Genomic DNA, 21564 nt, shown 5'->3' on the forward strand with positions numbered 1-21564 from the left:
GCCCAGCTCGCTTCCCATTGGGCCGGCACCTTAATGGACCGGGCCGAGCCGAGCCGACCCGGGGCTAGCTGGGCTCGCGCCGCGCAGGCTTAAGACCAAGCCCGTCTCGGGCGCGACGCTGAGGCGGCTCGGCTGCTGCTTCTTCTGTTTCCCCAACCCCAAACCGGCAAAACCCCCCCTTTTTCTTCTTCCGTTCTCCGCGCGCCGGCGCTCTCGCCGCCGCCACCGCCGGAGCGCGGGCTAGCGGGCGCGCGCTCTACTCGGCGGATCATAGAGTAGTGTGGTGTAATCTGATCCGGTCTATCTGGGTGGTGGGCGTCTCGGAGTCGCAGCACTCGGGCGAGGGCTCGATCGGCGCGGGAGAGTGAGGGAGGTGAGGTGCAGCCGCGGCGGCGGCGGCGCAAAGGATGGCGGATTTCCGGACCTCCACGCATCGGGAGAGGTGGATCTTCCAGACGAATGATCTGGTCAGGCTTCCTTTATTTGCTGGGGCTGCTCGGTTTGGGTGTGCTATGGCGATATCCCGTGGGTTGTGATGCTGGCTATCCTCTTTGCTTTGCAGATGGATAGGTGGGGGGCGGCGAACCAGCGGGCCACGGAGACGCTCGCTCATGTTGGGTTCCCCCGGCGCTCTGAATGGACTTTTTGATGTTGAGCTTGGATAATATGCGCTCATTATTTTTTTTTCTTTTGTTTTCTTGGTGAAGTACGGAACGACTCTGCTGAAGGTGGACCCTGTGGATGGGTCGCTGTCGTACCCGGAAGCTCCGTCTGATCATGGTACATTTAATGATTTTGATAGATTATTATACATCTTGATGCACAATGTGTGACCATCAAAATTAGCATCTTCGTGTGAAGTTCACTTGAAAGTTTTCGGCTTTAGTAGTTTTATGCTTCCATGGGAATTCATTCAGTCAACAACTTGCATTTAAGCTCCAGTATTGAGGCGTTGTTTTGTACTCGGTTGTAGGGAGCTCAGGTGTAAAGCCTCTATCTTGTGAAGAGGAGCGATTGATGCGGATATTTTATGAGCAAAAGATTCAAGAAGTATGTGCAGCATTTAAGTTCCCTCACAAAATACAGGTAAAGCACTCCTCTTACCAGACTGTGCCTTTGCTATCCTAATGGTTCTGTGCTAACATTCTCTTATTGCTGTTCTGTAGGCTACTGCAATAATATATTTCAAGAGATTCTATCTGCAATGGTCCGTAATGGAACATCACCCAAAGCATATTATGTAAGATACACGTTCTATAAGAAAAAAAATGTTTCTATTGATTGGAACAAAAATTAAAAGGGAACACCTGATGAGTAAATTACTTGTGCTTGTATCCTAGTCGAAGAGAAAATTATGAATGTGTATAGTGTTCTGTTTTCTCCTGCAGTCATGGTCTTTCCTGATTCAGTAAGTATATTTTTTTCAGTTAGATATGAAGTTTATCAATTTTTACTTGACAGGTTAACTTGTATATATTCTTCTTGCAAAGTGGAAGAAAATCATGTTTCTGCCGAGGAACTTGGTAAAGGAATTCAACAGGACCACCAGATTATTCTAAATAACGAGATGATTGTTCTCAAAGTATGTCATTTCCGAGTTTTGTTGTTTTACCTCATACAAGCCACAATATAACATTGCATTTCTTACCTTATTGCAGTCTTTAGATTTTGATCTGATTGTTTATGCTCCATACCGATCTATTGAAGGATTTATTGATGACATGGAGGTAAGTTTCATATATTTGTTTCTGCAACCAATGTTTCACCTTTCCATTTTCCCTTGTATGGCTAGTGAACTATGGGAGTGCTGTACTGTATCTTTGTCATATTTTGCTTATCATAGTGTAGCTATGTGGTCTCCAATGGTTAATGTTGTTTCTTTTGTACGAAGGATTTCTGCAGAGCGGGTAATGGTGAACACCAACGGCTAAAGGTCATCCATTTTTTATACCCTTTTTACGATATAATCCAATATCACAACATTAAGCTGTATATGTGTTTGCTTTTGCCAATATGCTTTGATGACACTAGCGTAGCTAAATCATATTCATTTCTATTATATTTTCCACAATATTTCTGAAAATTCTAACCACTTGCATCCAGTTTGTATCCATTATATTGTACGTAATTCTGAACATTTGGAATTATTATGATATTTTTTTGTTTAACCTTGAACTCAAAGATGAAGGTAGCTTCACAGGATTGGCAGCTTTAGAGGCTTTACTAATTTTTTATACTAATTTTGCCATATAACAACAAGGAAAAGAGCTAATTTTATGGTTATTTTATCTAGATTTCATAGATGGCTGCCCAAAATTTCAAGATAATAATGGATAAATCTAGTCCTGCAAATTCAATTGGACACCAGCTTTAGGCATGTAGTTTTGCATCAATCTAAGGACATCGAAAGCCTAATAATACAGAAAGACAAAAGTGCATAGGGTGTCTATTTTAACATGTTATTCAATGTCTTGTGCTGAACTTTACTTCTCACCTTTCAGTAGACAGCTTACACATGATAGAATGCCAGTTCACCGCATAAGCATATCGGATAAAGTCTTGTTTTTAATTTCTTGAGCTTGCTCAAACAGTAATTATATGCATTGGATAAGGAATGGCTATAAGCTCTTAATCAAATTGCAAATAGATATCATGGATGCTATTTCAGCTTATTCCCTTGATGCAAGTTTTATGCTACCTTGCTGATGCTTCAGATGCTTGTAGGAATTACGTCAAACTGCGATATCTCAGGTTGACAAAATGATGTTGACTGATGCTCCTCTTCTTTATACTCCTGGACAGGTAATCATGAACAGCATGTTTAAGCTCAAACTACATTCATTTCCATTTTTTCTCCTTTTATAGATATACTAGTATATTAGTGTCTGATAAGACATTTTTTAAGTCCTATGTGCAAGTTAGCTTATTCAAACGATCAAGTTTCGCCAAATCTGAAATCTCAAATGTCATCTGATATTCTGATTATGCATTATACCTTAAATTTTACAGTTGGCTCTGGCAGCTTTGCACAAGTCCAATGATATGCACAGGATCCTCAGTTTTGAAAGGTATTCTCACGTGATTTTCTTCCACCTCCATTTATTTTCTCAGTTTTGATGTCTGTAAATTCGCTGTTGTTCACAGGTACTTGGAAAGTGTTTTTTCAAGGCAACATTCTGACTGTCCAGTCGAACAATTTGTTGGGTCAATCAATATGATCAATTATTTGGTAAGAACTTTTGTCTGGCTTGGTTAAATACATCTTAGTATAGTCATGTAGAACCCCATCAAGAAAGTCATGTATTCGTGTTTTCCTACACCAGAAGACACGGCTAAAGCCTGTTACTGTAAATACTTAGAGAAGCGTTAGTACTTTGTTGAGAGGTTAAACTATTGTCTTTCTGATGTTTAAAACTCTGTCAAGGTCGTACCATTGCTGGCAAAGACTAGAGCTTTCATATGGTCAACTTTTTATATGGATGTAGCCATTGGTATCCTCTATTACATTACCACTTCAATGGCTACTCCTAAGGACATGAGGCATATTGACCGCATGCTCTTGCATTCCTTTTTATGTTATTTGCATACTCTTGCAGGTTGACCAGCTTAAAATACCTACTCCTAAGGATATGAGGCATATTGACCGCAAACTTAAGCATTGTTTGGATCCAAGCTCACAGGATGAGTAAGCTATCATAGTGCCAAATATAAAAGGCTAGCATGTGCTCCATAATTTTCTGTCATCATACTCATTTTATGGTTGGTATACCCTTACAGTCATAAGAAGAAAGAGAAGAAGTCAAAGCACAAATCAAAAAGGGCAGCTAATGAAGCCCAGCTGTAAGCTCATTCCACTACCAAGTCATTGTACACGTGTTATTTCTAGCTCTTGTTTCTGAATTGCTTCTCTACAGCGATGGGTAGAAAACATATGGTTGAACTGTGTTAGAATCAGTTCTTTAATCTGTTGTGGTAAGGACTTCAAACTTTGTTAGTATGTATGTTGTTTATTCCATCATGCCACCAGTTTATAAATATTCAATGTGCAAAGTATCTTTCTTTTACTCAGGCCATAATCGATCGAAAGAGATGCTTTCCTCAGCAGATGAGCTTCCGTTTAAGCCGAGCACAACCAATTTTGAGATGAAGCGAGATGATAGCCCATTACATCGCCTTCTTGTATGCCTAAAAACCCTAGCAAACTTCCCATTGCAATGGGTATTGTACTTTTTTTTTTTGGATAATTTATCCCTCTTCACAAGGGAAGAAGAAGCAATCTTGGATCTCTCAAAAGGGAAGAAGTAATCTTTGAGGTGTAACATTAGATTATTGACACCGCATATGAAAATGAAAATGACAGTGCTGGCTTTGCGCTAGCCGAGAGACTTGATCGATTGCATTTCTCGTTTACAATGCACACTATTATTAAGTTGTCTCGAGTGTCTGGATGACTTGTGAAAGCTGGTCGAAACTTGAACAATGTCACAACATTCTCGTGTGACTAAAGTTTGCTTAATTCACAAGGGCTTCTTTGTTACTGCTATCCTTGCCATAGCTGATGTAAGTTAAGTTTGTCACGAGAAGAGCTATCAGCTTTCTTGTACACCGAACTCATTATTTTATGCACCGGTGATTCAGGTTACAAAGTTCGTTCTTTACTTCCCTGTGTACTTGTCTTCAGCCAGAGCAAGGAGTTTACAGCTCCAAGCTCAAGTAGAGCGAATCAACAGAGAACATCAGCTAATGACAGCTGAGTATAGATGCATCCTACATTATGATCTTACCATTTGTCGGCCATGTGTTTACACAAATGACATGTCACTGGAATCTGGACGTCAAGTTTCACATTATTTCAAAACGCCAACTTCAGCTTGGCATGCTACTTGGCTGTGAAGTCGGTTCATCTATCGGACAAATATCACCGTTTTCAGTTGCCGGACTAGTTTGCTTCTGCTCACACATCAGCCTCGCCGCTTCTTGAAGAGATGCGTGTAACTCATCGTGCATATTTGATTTCTGGAAATTAAACGTATTGCCGTTTATATGTGCACAAGGTCCTTTTATTGCCTTCTCAAGTATTTGTTTAACAGCCTGCATCCAATTCAAATGACAGAAAGATCATCAGCTATGGAGTACTATAAGATTTGATCTCTTCATATGATCTTTATCATCTACTACTGGCTACTTGAATGCCAAATACGTTACTCTGAGTTAGCATTGTACCAAATGAGAAGAGCTAACTATGCACAAATTCGAGCCAATAACCAATGCCACGCACTAGCAACTACGTAATTTTGCATGATCAATCTTTATAGAAATATTCTGAAGCATAGAGTACTGATACCAGGTAATGCTTTGGACAAAAATCCATTTTTTTGTAAAGTGTAAACCGATAAGATGTGATTTTCTTTAGACTTATGGATGAAAATGATTTTTTGGAAAGTTTGAAGGTAATAACTGTAAGTCTGTAACCAACGGTCCTCAGCTAAAGGAGATGCAGTAATATCATGGCAATAAGAATATGTTCTTTTAGCCAGCTATGTCATCCTAAATTCACAGCCACGCAAATCGAACAGAAAGTACATATAAAAGGATGTCAATATCTGCCACCAAATCTGGTAGTGCAAACCAACCATAAGCATCACTTTGTGAGTGAATCTTCACAGTAGTCGTCTGGCCAACGATTTCCATTTCCCATTATTTCTTTTGACCACAAAACACTAATAATCTTACAAAATAGTACTCCGTCCATTTCATATTATAATATATTGTGGCTCTCTCTAAATTCATTTGCATATGTTTAGATTTATAAACATCGATATGAATCTGGGAATGATCAAAACATCTTATAATGTAAAACGGAGGTAATAACCTTTTACTTGACCCCTAATTTGCAGTTGACTCTGGAGTTACGAGCGAGAATTCCTTTAGAACGACTAATTATCCTCAAGCACAATGAGCAGATGCTCCTATTTGCATGTTGCAAGGTACTGATCCAGTGGAAAACTAAAAACACTTCAAAATGTATTTGATGGAAATTTCCATATCAATTCTACAGAATTTCGAGTTGCGAGACCACCATTCCGGCTCTCACATGTGATGCAGTTAGTAAATCAGCCAAGAGCAATATGAGCAAGTAAGATGATGATTATAATTTACTCTTATAATAAAGATTGCATTCATCAACGATCTCAAGTTCCATGGGGTGCAAACCTGCAACATCTTTGGATGGAAAGTGGGCACTCCAACCTGCGAAACAGCAGCCGCTCCGAAGAAGTTGCCTAGAAGCGCGGCGTCCGTAGCCGACAGCCCCCAAAGCAACCCGGTCGCGAAGCCCGCGAGGAAGCTGTCTCCGGCGCCGGTGGGATCCACCTGCACAGCGGGGAACGGCGCCACGCGCGCCTCTCCACCGTCCCAGTAGAGGCGACACCCGTCCCTCCCCTCCGTCACTATCACGCAGCACCGCCGCCTCGCTGTTTCCACCCCGACGTACGGCGCCTCCTCCGAGGACGCCTTGAGGAACGCCAGCCGGGGGAGAAGCCGCGCGTACGGCGTCGCCTCCAGCGCCACGTGGCGTACGGCCCCGCCCTTGCCACCGCCGTCGAAGGCCCGGATCAGCGCCTGCGCGTCCACGAGCACCGCGCGGCAGAGCCTGATCATCCGCTCGAGCGTCTCCGGGAGCACCTCCCCGGCGACGCCGACGGCGAGGCCGTAGGCGAAGCGGCGATCGGGGAGGTCGGCGGGGTAGATCGGGTCGCAGGCGTGGACGCGCCGGAGCTGCCGGTCGGGCGCGTGCGCCGACGCGGCGGCGTCGGAGAAGCGCGCGTGGAAGGACGTCGTTGGCGAGGCGCAGATCACCGGCGGGTGGTGCGCGGGCGCCGGCGCGGAGGCGTAGGCGAAGTCGGTCCCCACCTTCGACACCACGGCGAGCGATGCCTCCGCCGGCGCCGCGGCGTCGAGCACGTTCGACACGAACGCCGCCGCCCCTCCCAGCGTCTCCCCCACCACGCGCTCGCCCCGCAGCAGCACGTCGTGGCAGTAGCTCCCCACCACGAGGCCCTCAAGCCCCGCAACACCTCCCCCCTTCACCCCCCTCTCCTCCTCCCCCACCACCTCAACCTCCGCCTCATCGGGCTCCGCCGCGACCGGCATCGCGGCGGCGGCGGCGGAGGCCGGAGACGGCGCCATGGCTGCAGAAAGGGACGCGGGCGTGGGGGAAGACGAAGAGGAGGAGAGGAGAGGCGCGACGGCATCGCGTGGAGGGAGGGAGGCGGGAATAAAAGGCGCCGGTTCCGGGAGGCGACAAGGGGGGCTTTACAGATGCCGCGGCGGAGCGTGGTGCGGCCGGCACGTGGCGGCGGCGCACGTGTGAGCTGGAGCGGCGGCGGTGGCCGCTGCCGCTGCTGACGCCGGCGGTGCGTGGAAGCTTGTGATTCAATCTGGGCCGTTGGGTCGGCGTCCCCGGGGGGGATCGGCCGCCTTCGCCGGCCACCATCCTTGCGCGTTTGCGGCTGAGCTGTGTCCGCTCGTCTCGTCGTGTACTACAGTTGGCAGCGCTCAGCAACTGAGATTTGGTCTAGTTTGCAATTTTACAAGACTGCCTTTGGGTCGGATCCTCTATAATGCAGAGGATCACTGTTTATGCGAGGACTATAGTAAATTATTGTAATGAACAAAACACTATAGCAACAGTGATTCCAAGCACGGTTTGCTACTGTAGTAATAACTGTAGCGGTAAATCTCAGTCATCTTTTTTAATCCAACGGTTGAGAGGTGTACCTAATGCAAATTACTATAGCACATCTGCATTTTATACTCAAATACAGAGGATCCCATCCCCTTTAAAGTTAAAAGATGTGAAAAAAGGTACCAGTATCAGAACAGTGTAGTTTATGGGTGGCCTTATCGCTCTTTAAAGATTTGATGAAACTAAAATAGGGCAAATGTCTCTTATTTGAAACAAATCAATTTTTTTAAAAAACTAAACAAATCCATTTTAACATAAGGGAGAGGAACCTCTAGAAGAATGAGTAAAAAATGCACTGCTAGCTACGATCTCGTGATTTTTCTATATAAGAGTATAACTAATATAATCATTTGAGAAATATTGAATAATGGCAAATTATGGATAGCATGGTAATAATTAATATTGGTTTATAATGTCACATATCTCTCTCAATGTTTTCCTTCTTTTCATCGTCGAGCTCATGTATTCTCTAATATAGAACTTGTTGGTGTTATTCTCTACACAACCTTTTGTTTGTTTCATACTCACCCCTAACATAGGCTATCACTTATTTCACCTGTTTGACGTTATTTTTCTCTACCCTTGGTTACCATCCTCGACCTAGCTATAACCGATGAACATGGTGATAATCAAGTTATCATGACTTGTAAGCATAATAGGATTAGTGATGAGCAGATGTTATAATCCGTTCAAATATATGAAAACCTCATGATTTTTATGAAACTATTAGGGACCGGTGGTTATGTAAAGGCTCTAACTTGCTTTCCTATGTAGTTGATTGAAAGTCGATAGTTTTTATTTTTTCCGTCCACTTTTCCACAAATCAATCAAAACAAATTTTTTTATCCTGAAAACAATAATATAAAATATGTGCTAAGTGGATTGAACAAATACCTATGTAGTGCGTGGACGTTTTATGGAATAGGGTCTATTGAGTGATACATTATTAAACTCTAAAATATTTAAGAGGCAAATAACTAATTACCTTGTGTCGAGCATTAATCGTCGTAAATAAATCTTTTATCTATCAGGCACATCTCTAGCTTAATTTGTATAAGATATACTTATCGTTACTATCTTCATCCTGATAAACACTTCACATAAAACTTTTTCTCATATACAGAAAACACACAAATGGAAAATGGTCAATAAAATACATGTATTCATATGACTCCATTAAAAACACAATTAACTATTGGGTTGGAGCCAATTTTTATCATGCCAAAATTTTAACAATATAAAATACTATTTTATAGTTACTTGGTTTACAACCAATTTTACTCACAGAAGTTCAATTGTAGAACTAAAGATTTGAGCTCCATCGTTTCACTTTTTATAAAAAAAAAACAAAAAATGCGTCTATACAAATGAAAAATAATTTGCAGATACAAAGTTTATATACGTGTTCATAGCAACTTAAAAACAAAATTTGTAAAAAACACGATAAAAACTATAAAACCAAGCCCCAAAATTAAATTATAAAATTTAAATTTTGATTTATAAGCAGTTATAACTGCGAGACGACGTGGGAGCCTGGGTTAGAGTAAAAATTGGCTTTAAACCGAACAAGCCAAACGCTCGCAATTTTCTCAGTTTGCGTGAATTCTGAACACCACAGACCACAGTGCTAACCACGTAAAATTCCACATAAACAACCGAAATTTCCCAGAAAACCCCCTCGTCTCTCTGCCCTCCGATCCGCGCCCCTCCAACCTCCGATCCCCCGCCGTCCAACCCCGCCCCGGCGCAAGCCTCCGACATGGCGACCGCCGGGGGCGCCACCGCCGCGCCGCAGGCAATGGACGAGAAGGCCCGGCGGACGCGCGACCTCCTCGCCAGCTTCTACAACACCGACCCCTCCGCCGCCGCCGCCGCGGCCGCGGCCCCTTCCCCCGCGCGGCCCTCCCCCGCCGCGGCGTCAGCGTCGTCGCCGCTCGACTCCATCAACTCGACCTCCTTCGATCCCGACGTCTACATGAACGTCCTGGTTCGCGAATATGATCCCCCGCGCGCGCGCGCTCTCTCTCTCTTCTTCCCCTGGTCTTCAGATCCACCTCGCTGTATCCCGCTCGGATCTTATTGTTTGGTTGGGTAGGCTTTGAACGCGAACCTGTAATGTAAGTTAGCTATCAATATACTCTGGTTCGAATAACCTGATTGATGACTGAAGGAATTGAACTGAGCTCAAAAGGCGGTCTCAGCTAACAAATGCACGGTACAGTATTAGATTTGGTTTTTATAATAAATCATATGGAAGCTCATAGTCAAGTTTGGAATCGAATCTAGGTACGCGGAGAGTGTTCAACGAAAACATCAAATTTACTGTCATGTTGCCTAAGCATTTTCTGTTCTTTTGTGTAGCTTATGTACGTTATGATCATCAGAGCTTATTTATGATCTACCAGTGGATTTTCTTTAGTGATTCCATATAACTGCTGCATCCATTCGTTTTTCAGTCTAACTGGTTGAGTGTGACATCCTGGCCTAATTAGGATATGGCCTGTGTGGCCTATGAGAGTTGTGTGCGCATGTTTATACTCACATCACTCAAAGTAGTGTTGGATTTCGAGATGAATGCTTACTTCCCTTTTGCGTTTTTTTAGGTGCAGCAATCAAATCTGGAAGCTCTTTTACAAAGGCATGTGAAAATGGCTGCTGAGATCAAGAATCTGGATACGGACTTACAAATGCTAGTATATGAGAACTATAACAAGTTTATAAGTGCAACTGATACCATAAAAAGGTGTGCTATTTCGTTAGACCTTCATATCCCATATTGCTCCTTCCTGGTGCCAACAAGTTTGAGTACGTGCTACTGTGCTAGTGATGGTGTTTACTGTAGTTGTATGTGTCTGTGTTTGCTGCAGGATGAAGACTAACATTGTTGGTATGGAGGCAAACATGGAGCAGCTCCTTTCAAAGGTGTGTACTATTTCGTTACTGATGTATATTGTCAGTTATTTTTTTTTGTTATAACTGAAGTAATCAGTGTTTGCCTTTTTCAGATAACATCAGTGCAATCAAGAAGTGACACAGTGAATACATCTCTTTTTGATAAAAGGGAAAACATAGAGAAACTACATCGTACACGCAATCTCCTCCGAAAAGTTCAAGTAAACATTGTTCAGTCTGTTATTCTCCTCAAAAACTATATAATCCTGTTTGTATTGTTGTCATCAAGAACTAATGATTTACACAGACAAATTATGCTATGTCGATTCTTGCAATACCAACTCATTAGTTAAACCGTAGTAGTATAATATTGCTGAACAACAATACCCCGGTGAGTTTTATCGGAGGCCCAAGTGATTCTATGTGTTTGGCTTGGTTCAGTGTTGGAGTTGAATTTGGCAATAAATCAATAATGGCATTCAAATCCAACCTAAGCTTTGAATTTCATCTTGCCATGAAGCGAGGGCATAAGTGCAATTGAGTTGCTCCAAATGTGTAGTCAAGCTGCTTGAGAGTTGACTGTAGCCTATTGGGAGGACCATTATGCTATATAGCATTACATTAATCGTGTGTTTATCAATGCGATTGCCTTTTTCCCATTCTTTCATCCTAATAGGACCATTCATAAGCTATTTGGAATCATTTTGTCATACATGAAATGCGCCAAACTATATTATGCTTGACTAGCATGAGTTTTATTTTTTCTTGATTCCTTGCTACAAAAACTCCATGAAGCAAGCCAAACTAACTTGATATATCTTGAAATGTTAATTTCCATTGAATTTTGTTGTAGTTCATATATGACCTGCCGACTCGGCTTAACAAATGCATCAAGGCAGAAGCATATGCAGATGCTGTCAGATTTTTTACTGGAGCAAAACCTATTTTCGAGGTTCACTTTTGACTTTATTTCCTCCAATCAGAAATTCCCTCCAAGACATCTCTATCATTAGTTTTAGCATATCTTTCTTCCCGATGATAGGCTTATGGTGACACTTCCTTTCATGACTGTAAAAAAGCATCCGAGGAGGCAATCGATTTAGTTATGCAACACCTGCAGGTAATTGTTTGCATTTTGTCTCAGAATTAGTTGTTCAAATGATAATATCCTTACCACATAAATGTACGCGTTACTCATTTCCCTGTATCCTTGTAGGCAAAATTATATTCAGATTCTGAACCTATTGAATCAAGAGCAGAAGCTGTAGTTCTGCTTAAACAGCTCAACTTTCCGGTAAATATTCCATATATCTCTTAAGTCTTCATGATTTTTCTTTGTTCTGTTTACCTCTACTATCCCATGCAATGTTAGTTATTACTAGCTAAATTCATGGGTCTTTTCTACTGATAATTGAACATGTCCTGTCATTATTTGAATGAACGAGTGTAAGTTATGTCCCCTCAACCTCAATTGAACATGGGGACGTCACATGTTTGCTACATGGAGCACATATAATTTTACATAATTCCACCTGTAAAAGTTATCTTTTACACTGCATATGCAGGTCATCTTAGATTTCTCAGTGTTAAGTTGTTATTTTAGAGAGTGAGTAAGAAAGTAATATATAATATCGAAGAGCTTCAAGGACTCCTAGAAAAAAAATGTAGGGCATAATGAATTGTTGGGGTGGCAACTCACTGCCATTACCACTATTGCATTCTTTTAAAAGGAGTATAGACTAGCGCTTTCACAACAAAATGCTGGAATGATCAACAGTTCAACTTGTTCTCAATCCATGCAAGTGGTACTATTATCGGGGATGGCCACAGTTCATACATCTCTTGAAAAAGTTTCAGAACTGATCCTCCTCATACAATTTCTCATTCTGCAAAATTCCAACTTGTAGAATTCATTTATTCATATAAAAAAATTCTGCTATTTTGATTCAACTCATGATGCCTATTTTAACTTTTGTGCATGGGCTTGTAACTTCTATATAATAGAACTACCTTATGTGGATAAACCTTCCATAATCTATAGTGGTTCATTCTGAGCTCTTGCTATATCTTGGGAAATTTTATTTGGTACACATATGACCTGTTAGCTTTTAGTTAGATATCAATATCAATGAAAATGACCAGGTCACTCATAACAATTCCTTATGCAAATGCATTGCTTGCTTTCCGCAACAGCATTAAACTTCATGTTTATTTACTGTTATACTTATACACCAATAGCACAATAAAAGCTATTATTTTCCTGAATCCTAAAGATTTTCCACAATAATGCTGTCAGTTGGTCACAAGAATCTGCGTAAATATGTTGAATCACTATTTATAGTTTTTTTATTATGAATGATGAGGCAGTGTTGTGGAAAACGGAATACGGATGTCGGACGGAGAGGGTGCCGTCAAATGATTAATCGGAACACGGACGATTAATCAGAATTATACGGAAATATAATGTTTATATTAATGTATGTATACATTAGTATTACTCTTTCTTTTGGGGATATTTAAATGTCTAAGATCATATAAAATAGATGTATTTATACCATTATTAATTTGAGCAATCATAAAAATAATCATGTCGTGTAAAGGCTAGAATTTCATTCCAAATAGTAATATTTTTAGTTTATTTTTATTATAAATTGTAAAAAAATATAATAAAATATAAATGGTAGTAAACATAGGCACAAATATAAGTATAATTAGTTGCCAATGAAAGAAATGACAAACATACCAAAATAAAATGTATAGAGTCTATAGGTTAGCTATTGTGGCGGCAGATTTTTCTATTTATACGGATTATGCGGACGATTAAACGGAAAAACGGATGATTAATCGCTAAATACGGAAATTTAATGTTCATAAACGTAAAATGACGACCGTATCATCGATACGGGACGGTTTTACTACCGTCACCGATTAAACGGTCGACTAAACGGTCGAGTCGGCCGTTTTCCACAACACTGCGATGATGCAATGCCCAAAAATAAAAACGACTTTCTGTGAAGAATGCAAACAATAAACACAAATAACTGCATTGCTTTGATGTGCACACTGGAGATATTATTTTATAACTAGACTATATTGTCCTGATGAAAAAGCTAATATATTTACACTACTGGCACATATTTTTCTTTGTTTTTCTGTAAATCTTATCTTGTTTAATTTTTAACTCAACAGGTGGACAACCTGAAATCAAACCTACTGGAGAAGTTAGAAGATTGCCTCGTAAATTTCCAAAATGAGCCCACAAAGGTAAATATATCAGATATGTTAGAATGAGTCGACAGATTCCTTTTTTTTTAGGTGAAAATTTCACAAATAATGACCTATTTGCAGGACTCAATTTACAATCCTTTTGCCAACCTCCTTACCAACTAATACCCTCATGTATAACTTTTTCTTAGGCTTCAATTGGTGATATTTCAAAGACGTTCCGTGCTTATCTCATAATATTTCCTGATTCGGAAAAGCGTCTGATTGAACTTGCACAGGCTTTGTTCTCAAAGTAAGTTAATTTTATGCCTTATGCATTCAAACCATCAGCCATTTTTAGACCATGAACAACCAAGTCCTCTCTGAAGTAGTTGCTGTTTTAGGCTTAGTTCCCACATTATTGCTACCGTGTAAAGTGACATGATAGTTCTGCCCTCATTAAGAAATGACCATCTCTCCACATAGTGTTAAGTGTTAAGAACAACCAGTAATTGAGGTATTTGATATGAATGAGATGTTTTGGAAGAAACCAGCTAGAAATGTCAAATAACAGGTGTTTCTGCACCGTTTCTTGTTTTGTAAAAGGGGAAATAATCTTAAAGTTAATAGTAAGTAGTGTTTTCTCTGGTTATAAATACATGCAATTTTTGGACTTAAGTGCAGCAAAATCTAGAGTGTTCCCTCTAGTTATAAATGCATGCATTTTTGGACGTTAGTGCAGTCAAATTTAGAGAATTAATATCTTTTTTAGACTGGACACATGAAAACCTTGTGCAGGTTTGTCTAAAAAAAATACTTCCATACTGTCATAATTTTGTAAGGTTTTACAAATGTGCAAAATAAGTCAGTGGTCAAAGTTGCAATTTGGGCTCCATTTCAATTTTCAAAACAGCGCATGTTTGTTACAGAGGTAGTAGATAGTACTACCTCTGTCCGAAAATATAAGAACTTTTAGGGTGGGTCGTATGCATTAAGGAAAAGGAAGTAGGTGGAATTAAATGGGGGAAGGCTGTGATTGGTTAAGAGAAAGCGGAAAGTGGAGAAATTAAATGGGGGGAAGGTTGTGATTGGTTGAGAATAAAATGTAGGTGGAGGAGTTGCTATGCGAAAAATTTTGGATGCTAGAAGTTGCCATTCCTATAATTTGGGATGGAAGGAGTAGTACATTATACCTTGATACACCTTCAGCGTGTTCATCCTATTTGCTTCTTGTTTTAACTTTCATTTTCACTACGTGAAGTTTATCATATATATATTGTCTTACTATTTTTTTCTTCTTATTTTACATGAAGCCGTTATGAAACAGTCAGAGAGAATCTGAGGAAAAGAATTCCATCAACAGATCTATTGGCTATGTTACGTAAGAACGAACTTATGTTACTGTACCATACCATCTTGATTCTGTACTGGATATGTGTAGAGTAAACCTTTAGTCCAGGATCAAGAATGGTTAAGTTTCGAAGAAATGGACTTTTGGGTTTTGAATTACTGAATTAGTATTATGTAAAAAGTTGATGTTTACCTGTGGAGTCTTCATGTTGATATTAATGCAGGTTGTAGGATTGTCCATGTCCTTTGATTTTATTCTGCTCCTTTTTTATGATCTCAGGATCCTTATGGGAGGATGCGACTGCCATTGATGAAGTTATACCTGAGGCTGCATTACCAGCTTTTTCTCTGGAGGTTTGACCTTGACCCTGTGACAGTCAAGTCATGTTTCTAAATTATAACATACTGTGACCTACTAAAACAAGATTTTTCATTTTCCTCCAATGATTTGGAGGTCCTTGAACTATTAGATTTCATATGATGGTTCTCAGGCCGCGTTCGCCAGAGTATACAAGTTAACTTACCTTCCTTGTTTTTCACGCGCACGCTTCCCGAACTGCTAAACGGGGTATATTTTGCAAAAATTTTCTATAGGAAAGTTGTTTTAAAAAATCATATTAATCTATTTTATATTTTTTTAATAATTAATTAATTATATACTAATCTATTACCACGTTTTCCGTGACACCATAAGTTAACTTACGCCCCAGGGGCCGAACGCGGCCTCAGTCGGTTAAATTGTTCTGCCTATAATTAATTGATGAATATCTGGTTGCATTATTGGTCCTTCCTGGTTGTTTCTTACTACTTTTGAGTATTTGATAGACCGCACAGTCCTCCCTGGCTGATGTGTTGCTAGGTGCTAGCACTTGACCACAAAGGTTATATTGCGTAGCCACTTTGGGGTTAGGGACAATGCTGATGGAGGTAGCAGTGTAGAATCTAGCAGATAATTTTGTGCCAGGTGCTGTGAATGTTAACTAAGCCATAGAAGTGAACCAGTTGCATGGCTAAGTTTAGTTTGGTAAATGGATTCACTTAACTTATGTCCATAATTACCCAAATTGTTTTCGTAATTACACACGGGGTTTGCTAGAGGAGTATGATATCTTATCCTGAAAGCTCTTTTATGAATTTACAGATGAGCAAAAGGCTGTTTGGAAATATATGTTTAGCTGAGAATATTTTGTTAGTATACTCTAATTCTACTGTTAATTTATTTGCCCTTGTTTTTTATTACTCAAGTGATAAACTGATTATACTTCTGTACTGCAGTTGCTTTTTTTGGGTGTCCTTGTCCAGTGATCTGTTTATATATCTTGATAGCTGACATTGATTTCACATGTTCCAATACCTTTTTTTCTGTGTCAGACTACTCGGTATATTATTAGGCAACATATTGCAACTGCCTTTCTTCATCTTCAAAGTGAAATATCAGGTTGCGCTCCTCCCATCACAATTTGTTTTAGCTTGCAAGTCATGTCCAGAGCTAATTAATGTGATTTAGATTTGATTTCTTTTTGCAAAATAACTCAGTTATTTAGGCTTTTAGCTTGTAATACAGATAGGTTTGAAACCAATGAAGCATTTCCCAGGGAGAGAAAAAAGGAGACTAATTTGTGTCTTGTGTGGGTGAGCAGATGTACTCGTCAGAACACCCTCAACTACTAAGTTAGAAGAGTCGCAGCTGCAAACTTCCATGGAAACAAGCAAGGTTAAAGTATTGCAAGGATGTATAGATCTCCTCCAGGTATATATATATATACTTGTGGATAATCTGCTAATGAGTGTAATTTTGTTCTCTTACAAACTACTAATGAGCCTATGCTTGCATAAGAGCATATATCCCAATGTTCTCATCTTTTACTGTTGTCTCTAGGAATTTCACCATTTGATAGATGGTAATACCGAGTTACTTGTAAAACTGAGAGACTTGATCATTGATTGGGTACAAGAAGGTTTTCAAGATTTCTTTCAGAGACTTGATGGGCATTTTCATATGCTTTCTGGAAGAAGCAAGACTCCATCTCAAGCAATGGAATTTGTGCAAATTGATAAGGTTTCAACAGCGTTGGTGCTTATGCTAGCACAACTTTGTGTTTTCATAGAACAAACAACGATTCCCAAAGTCACAGAGGTATATTGCTAGTTTCACTTGCTGATTATCTTTTTTTTTTCAGTAGCTTGTTTATTTTGGGTGAATATGTGATGAACTGATCTTTTATATTGCCATCTTTTAGGAGTTGGCTTCTTCTTTTTCTGGAGGTGGCGCGCGTAGCTATGAATATGGGCCACCTTTTGTGCCTGGAGAGATATGTCGGTTGTATCGTTCATCTGGAGAGAAGTTCTTACATCATGTAGGCAAACTTAGTTTTCATTCTTTCATTTCATTATATTTTATGGTCTCTGTGTCGTATGTTTGTCTCTACTTCTATTCAGCAGACTAGGGCGTAACCCCATTATTTTGCTCCATTCCTTGTTTGAAAAATTATCTCATCAGCACTATGTGGCTAAGGGGCTTAGAGTAGTTATGACACAAGTGGGTATGGTTGAGCCAATCCATTGACCCATCCTACCTTTTGCTTTACCATTAATTCAGGAGTCATGTGCACAAAGTGAATCCAATTTAATAGGAATGACCAGCCAATGAAGTGGAGTGGGCCAATGGGTTGGTGACCCACTTGCATTCTGAGTAGCCATATATCATGAAAAAAAGTGTGGATCTTAATGTCATAACTTGATCTAGAATCTTGCTTACAAAAGCAGTAGTTAAATTTGAAACTTCCAATGTTGCCAAGTGCCAGTTTACATGTGGGTTTGTGCCAATCCTATATCATGAGAATATATTTGATATTACTGTTTCTTTTCTTATATCTGAAGTACATTTTTCTTGAGCTTCTAATGCCAAATGACAAAACATTACCTTTTCTTGGGGCAGTACATAAATATGAAGACACAGAAGATCTCCAAACTTCTTAACAAAAGATTTACAACACCTGTCTGGATAAAGGTTAGCCTTTTTTTTTGACAAGAAATAGTTGTAATTTCAATACTACTAATCTAGTCTTGCTTTATTGGACAAGTTTGTATGTTGTGACATCTTCTGTATTTATTTGATCAAAATAGCACAAGGAACCACGTGAAGTGAATATGTTTGTTGATCTGCTTCTCCTAGAGGTGTGTTCAGCCATTTTATTCTATTGAAATTGTGTGTGCATGCACATGAACCTGTAATCAAGCATGTGTTATCTTTGTGATTTGTCAATTTAGCTGTTGGGGAGTCTTGCAATGCTGCTGCTTCTGCTGCTTGGTTTTGTCATTTAACATAGTGCTTTCCCTTTCTTTTCTTTAGTTCAATGGAGTAGTGTCTGAAGTCAAACAGATATTACCTGGTTTGATTCGGCGACATCGACATTCTGATAGCACTGGAAGCACAACCTCCTCAAGAAGTAATCCAATGCGAGAGGACATGTTGAACAGATCAAATACACACCGTGCTAGAAGTCAATTTTTAGAAAATCATCTAGCAAAACTGTTTGAGCAGAAAATGGAAATATTCACCAAAGTTGAATACACACAGGTAGATGTCTGTTTCCTTCTTTTGTTATCTCCTGAAATAACATATTTCTTTTTACTTCTATAAAATATGGAATATGTTTTGCACCCCCTGTTTATTATGAGCTTGATACTTGCTACTGTAAATATTATATTGGTTTGGTCTCATTTATTCTGTTGACATTCTAAAAAAGAGGATGCAATTGCCCCCTTCTGTCAAGTTTACATGGAACTTTGGCCAATATTATAGTTTCGGGCCATTTAACTTTTTGCCACTTTTACAAATGGATGATAACAGATTTGTTGCTCGCTGTCTATGACATGTGGACCCTCATGTGTCTATGACATGTGCATCCAATGACAAATCTGTTATGATCAAATGCAAAAGTGACAAAAGTTAATTATTCCTATAGTTTCTGTTTTCAGTCTTCAGAACTAAACATTTTGGCCAATAATTTCTTTTACAATTTATTGCTACTAACCACAAAACCATGGTGATGCACAAAACCCGATTCTTTTGTTTTGCCATTAAACATATTTTTTCGTACTAATTAATTTCTAAAATTTCTGTTTTGAATTTTATAAATATGCGCGCCTTAGAGAAACAAATAGAATAATTAATAAACAATACCGCTGTAGATATATTGTGTTGACATTAATTAACAAAATTGCATCTTTAGGACACGAAAAATGTAAAAATGTCAAGAATTTTCTCAATATGGATGGAACCATATTTAAGCCACACTAACAACTTTTTCCTTGTCAGATTTTCTCTTCTGAATGAGGTCATACGTCAGCTTATTGGTTGGATTTGTCAATGTATGTTGCAGCAGGGTTAGGGCTGGATAACGAGCCAGCTCGGCTCGGCTCGGTCTAGCTCGTTAAGATAACGACCTGGCTCAGCTCGGCTCGTTATCGTAACGAGTTAAAAACCCAGCTTGGCTCGGCTCGTTATAAAGCTCGAGCTGGCTCGTTAGGCTCGTGAGCCATGCATAAAGGGTTAGCCTAAATAATTTTTTAATAGATTATACAAGCAAATTTTTATTCCAAACATGCAAATCATATGAAATTGTATTTAAATATTAAAGTTTGAACCAACAAATCACATGGTGAACCTATAAAGTACTAAACACATGCATTCCAGGGTAAAATCAATGAACACCGGTGAATCGTGTGTCTTTGGTCTAGCTCGTTAGGCTCGCGAGCAGCTCACGAGCCAGCTCGAGCTGGCTTGTTATCTCTAACGAGCTAAAATGCTAGCTCGGCTCGTTAGAAAAATGAAACGAGCCGAGTCGAGCCGAGCCGAGTTTGTCACGAGTCGAGCGAGCTAACGAGTCACGAGCTTTCTGTCCACCCCTAAGCAGGGTTGCTATAGTTCCTGTCTTGGTTGACTTGCTTGGTGTGATCAAGTTTTTTTTTTTTTTTTGAGTAGAAGATCAAGTTAAATTTCCTTGTTGATAACATTTCCATATCCATTTCCTAAAAGTAATTCTTCATACTATGAGTAAATTTCAGGAATCTGTAATTTCTGCTGTCCTCAAGCTCTGCCTGAAAAGCTTGCAAGAATTTGTTCGGCTTCAGACCTTCAACAGAAGTGGATTTCAGCAAATTCAGCTAGATATGGAATTTCTCAAGACCTCCCTTAGGGAGTTTGTCGATGATGAAGCAGCTATTAGCTTTTTACTTAAAGAGGTTAGATACAGTCACCTACTTGCCACTTTGTTTCTTCTAGAGATGGTTCAAAACAATTTGCAGTAGTTTGTTTGTTCCTTACTGTAGTCTAAGAAATAGACATGAGGTATGACTTACGAGAACACATCTATCTTAATGAGTTTTCAGTTTTTATGCACATATAACATTTGGATAGAGTTTTGGTCTATCATGTTAAAAGAAAGTGCATAGGTCATTTGGTTTCCTCTTGAGAACTTGCCTCAGTTATTTGATCATTCATATTCATTTTGTTCTCCTCTGCAGGTGAACAATGCTGCCCACGAGAGATGTCTTGACCCGATCCCTCTTGAGCCACCCATATTGGATAAGCTCATAAGTGCAAAACTAGCAAAGATTAAAGAGCAAAGTCCAAATATGCAGTAGCTATGCCCAATTGGGCATCTCCCCCTTTATCCATCGGAAACAGTTCCATCTGGTCATACACTGTTCACAGTATGTGCATATAGTTGTGAGCCTGTTACCTGTCGTCTGTAAATCTGAAGTCAAACACTCGAACTGAACTCTGAAAATGTATACTTTGTTGAGCTCTCAGCATCCAGAAACATTCCGGTGTGCATTGTCCCAAGTTCTATTGATGACCTGACGACTTGAATTGAATCAAATGCGAGTCCACATTAATTCAATGTTGTAAGGAGCAACAGATGTACAAGTTGAGGTAAGCATTCTACAAACTACAGCCCTCTCCGGTATACTATATTCGAATTGCTGATTCATATTTGAACCTAACGGCATTCTTCTTTGTACCCTTTTTTGCAGATTGGCTGCACTGTGATCACTAACACATGCCATCCACTCTGGATTTAGGCTTTGACGTTTGCACGTATGGATTCTCTTTTATGTCCCCATCGGTTGTATCATTGGCGTTTCCCAGCTAAAATGTAATGTGTTAAAGATCTTGCGTACATAACAATTTTTTGGCCTTTTTGCCACCCGTTTCCATGCTATTCATTCATGTCTGTATCATGAATTATGATTTTTTACTGGTTACTCCGGGCTTTACGTTATGCATATATATTATCTCCGCAGAGCAATCTGTCATACACCACGTGACCACGTCCACGAATGCTCCAGTCTTGTATCTTCAG

At 39.8% G+C, this 21564-nt stretch overlaps 3 protein-coding genes across 4 annotated transcripts; 2 read left to right on the plus strand and 1 right to left on the minus strand.

Moving 5' to 3' along the window:
- Positions 1 to 139: 139 nt before the first annotated feature.
- LOC102706645 (cyclin-H1-1) lies at positions 140 to 4156 on the plus strand. Of its 2 annotated transcripts, XM_006651733.3 has the most exons (15): positions 147 to 467; positions 563 to 613; positions 708 to 780; positions 974 to 1086; positions 1167 to 1240; positions 1462 to 1582; positions 1659 to 1727; positions 1892 to 1933; positions 2725 to 2802; positions 3010 to 3068; positions 3145 to 3229; positions 3597 to 3685; positions 3778 to 3840; positions 3915 to 3972; positions 4070 to 4156. In XM_006651733.3, exons 1-14 carry the CDS (start codon positions 408 to 410, stop codon positions 3922 to 3924), a joined length of 987 nt encoding a protein of 328 aa, XP_006651796.1. In that variant the 5' UTR covers positions 147 to 407; the 3' UTR covers positions 3925 to 3972; positions 4070 to 4156. The 2 variants fall into 2 exon arrangements, with proteins under 2 accessions (XP_015691152.1, XP_006651796.1); XM_015835666.2 differs by lacking the exons at positions 3915 to 3972; positions 4070 to 4156 and having other exon boundaries at positions 140 to 467; positions 3778 to 3844.
- A 71-nt stretch (positions 4157 to 4227) lies between these two features.
- On the minus strand, positions 4228 to 7523 carry LOC102706929 (inositol 3-kinase). Its single transcript, XM_006651734.3, has 2 exons — positions 6214 to 7523; positions 4228 to 5091 (listed from the first exon to the last, which is right to left on the minus strand). The coding sequence occupies exons 1-2, from the start codon at positions 7186 to 7188 to the stop codon at positions 4867 to 4869; spliced, it is 1200 nt and encodes a 399-aa protein (XP_006651797.3). The 5' UTR covers positions 7189 to 7523; the 3' UTR covers positions 4228 to 4866.
- Positions 7524 to 9447: 1924 nt separating this feature from the next.
- Positions 9448 to 21504, plus strand: LOC102707203 (vacuolar protein sorting-associated protein 51 homolog). The gene is made up of 21 exons (XM_006651735.2): positions 9448 to 9734; positions 10351 to 10490; positions 10615 to 10669; positions 10753 to 10860; positions 11493 to 11591; positions 11682 to 11759; positions 11856 to 11933; positions 13829 to 13903; positions 14056 to 14156; positions 15157 to 15224; positions 15474 to 15547; positions 16565 to 16631; positions 16834 to 16943; positions 17073 to 17330; positions 17434 to 17550; positions 18132 to 18203; positions 18320 to 18370; positions 18546 to 18773; positions 20264 to 20440; positions 20723 to 21134; positions 21236 to 21504. The coding sequence occupies exons 1-20, from the start codon at positions 9507 to 9509 to the stop codon at positions 20840 to 20842; spliced, it is 2304 nt and encodes a 767-aa protein (XP_006651798.2). The 5' UTR covers positions 9448 to 9506; the 3' UTR covers positions 20843 to 21134; positions 21236 to 21504.
- Positions 21505 to 21564: the final 60 nt, after the last annotated feature.

The sequence above is a fragment of the Oryza brachyantha genome, chromosome 3, assembly GCF_000231095.2.
Source record: "Oryza brachyantha chromosome 3, ObraRS2, whole genome shotgun sequence".
NCBI lineage: Eukaryota > Viridiplantae > Streptophyta > Magnoliopsida > Poales > Poaceae > Oryza > Oryza brachyantha.

Coding starts and splice junctions, on each gene's coding strand:
- LOC102706645 (XM_006651733.3), top strand. CDS start 408: ATGGCGGATTTCCGGACCTCCACGCATCGGGAGAGGTGGATCTTCCAG. Junction 468..562: donor TCTTCCAGACGAATGATCTG/GTCAGGCTTCCT, acceptor TTTGCTTTGCAG/ATGGATAGGTGGGGGGCGGC. Junction 3,069..3,144: donor AGGATCCTCAGTTTTGAAAG/GTATTCTCACGT, acceptor TGTTGTTCACAG/GTACTTGGAAAGTGTTTTTT.
- LOC102707203 (XM_006651735.2), top strand. CDS start 9,507: ATGGCGACCGCCGGGGGCGCCACCGCCGCGCCGCAGGCAATGGACGAG. Junction 14,157..15,156: donor GCACAGGCTTTGTTCTCAAA/GTAAGTTAATTT, acceptor TTTTACATGAAG/CCGTTATGAAACAGTCAGAG. Junction 17,331..17,433: donor CGATTCCCAAAGTCACAGAG/GTATATTGCTAG, acceptor GCCATCTTTTAG/GAGTTGGCTTCTTCTTTTTC.
- LOC102706929 (XM_006651734.3), bottom strand. CDS start 7,188: ATGGCGCCGTCTCCGGCCTCCGCCGCCGCCGCCGCGATGCCGGTCGCG. Junction 5,092..6,213: donor TCCATCCAAAGATGTTGCAG/GTTTGCACCCCA, acceptor AATTGGATGCAG/GCTGTTAAACAAATACTTGA.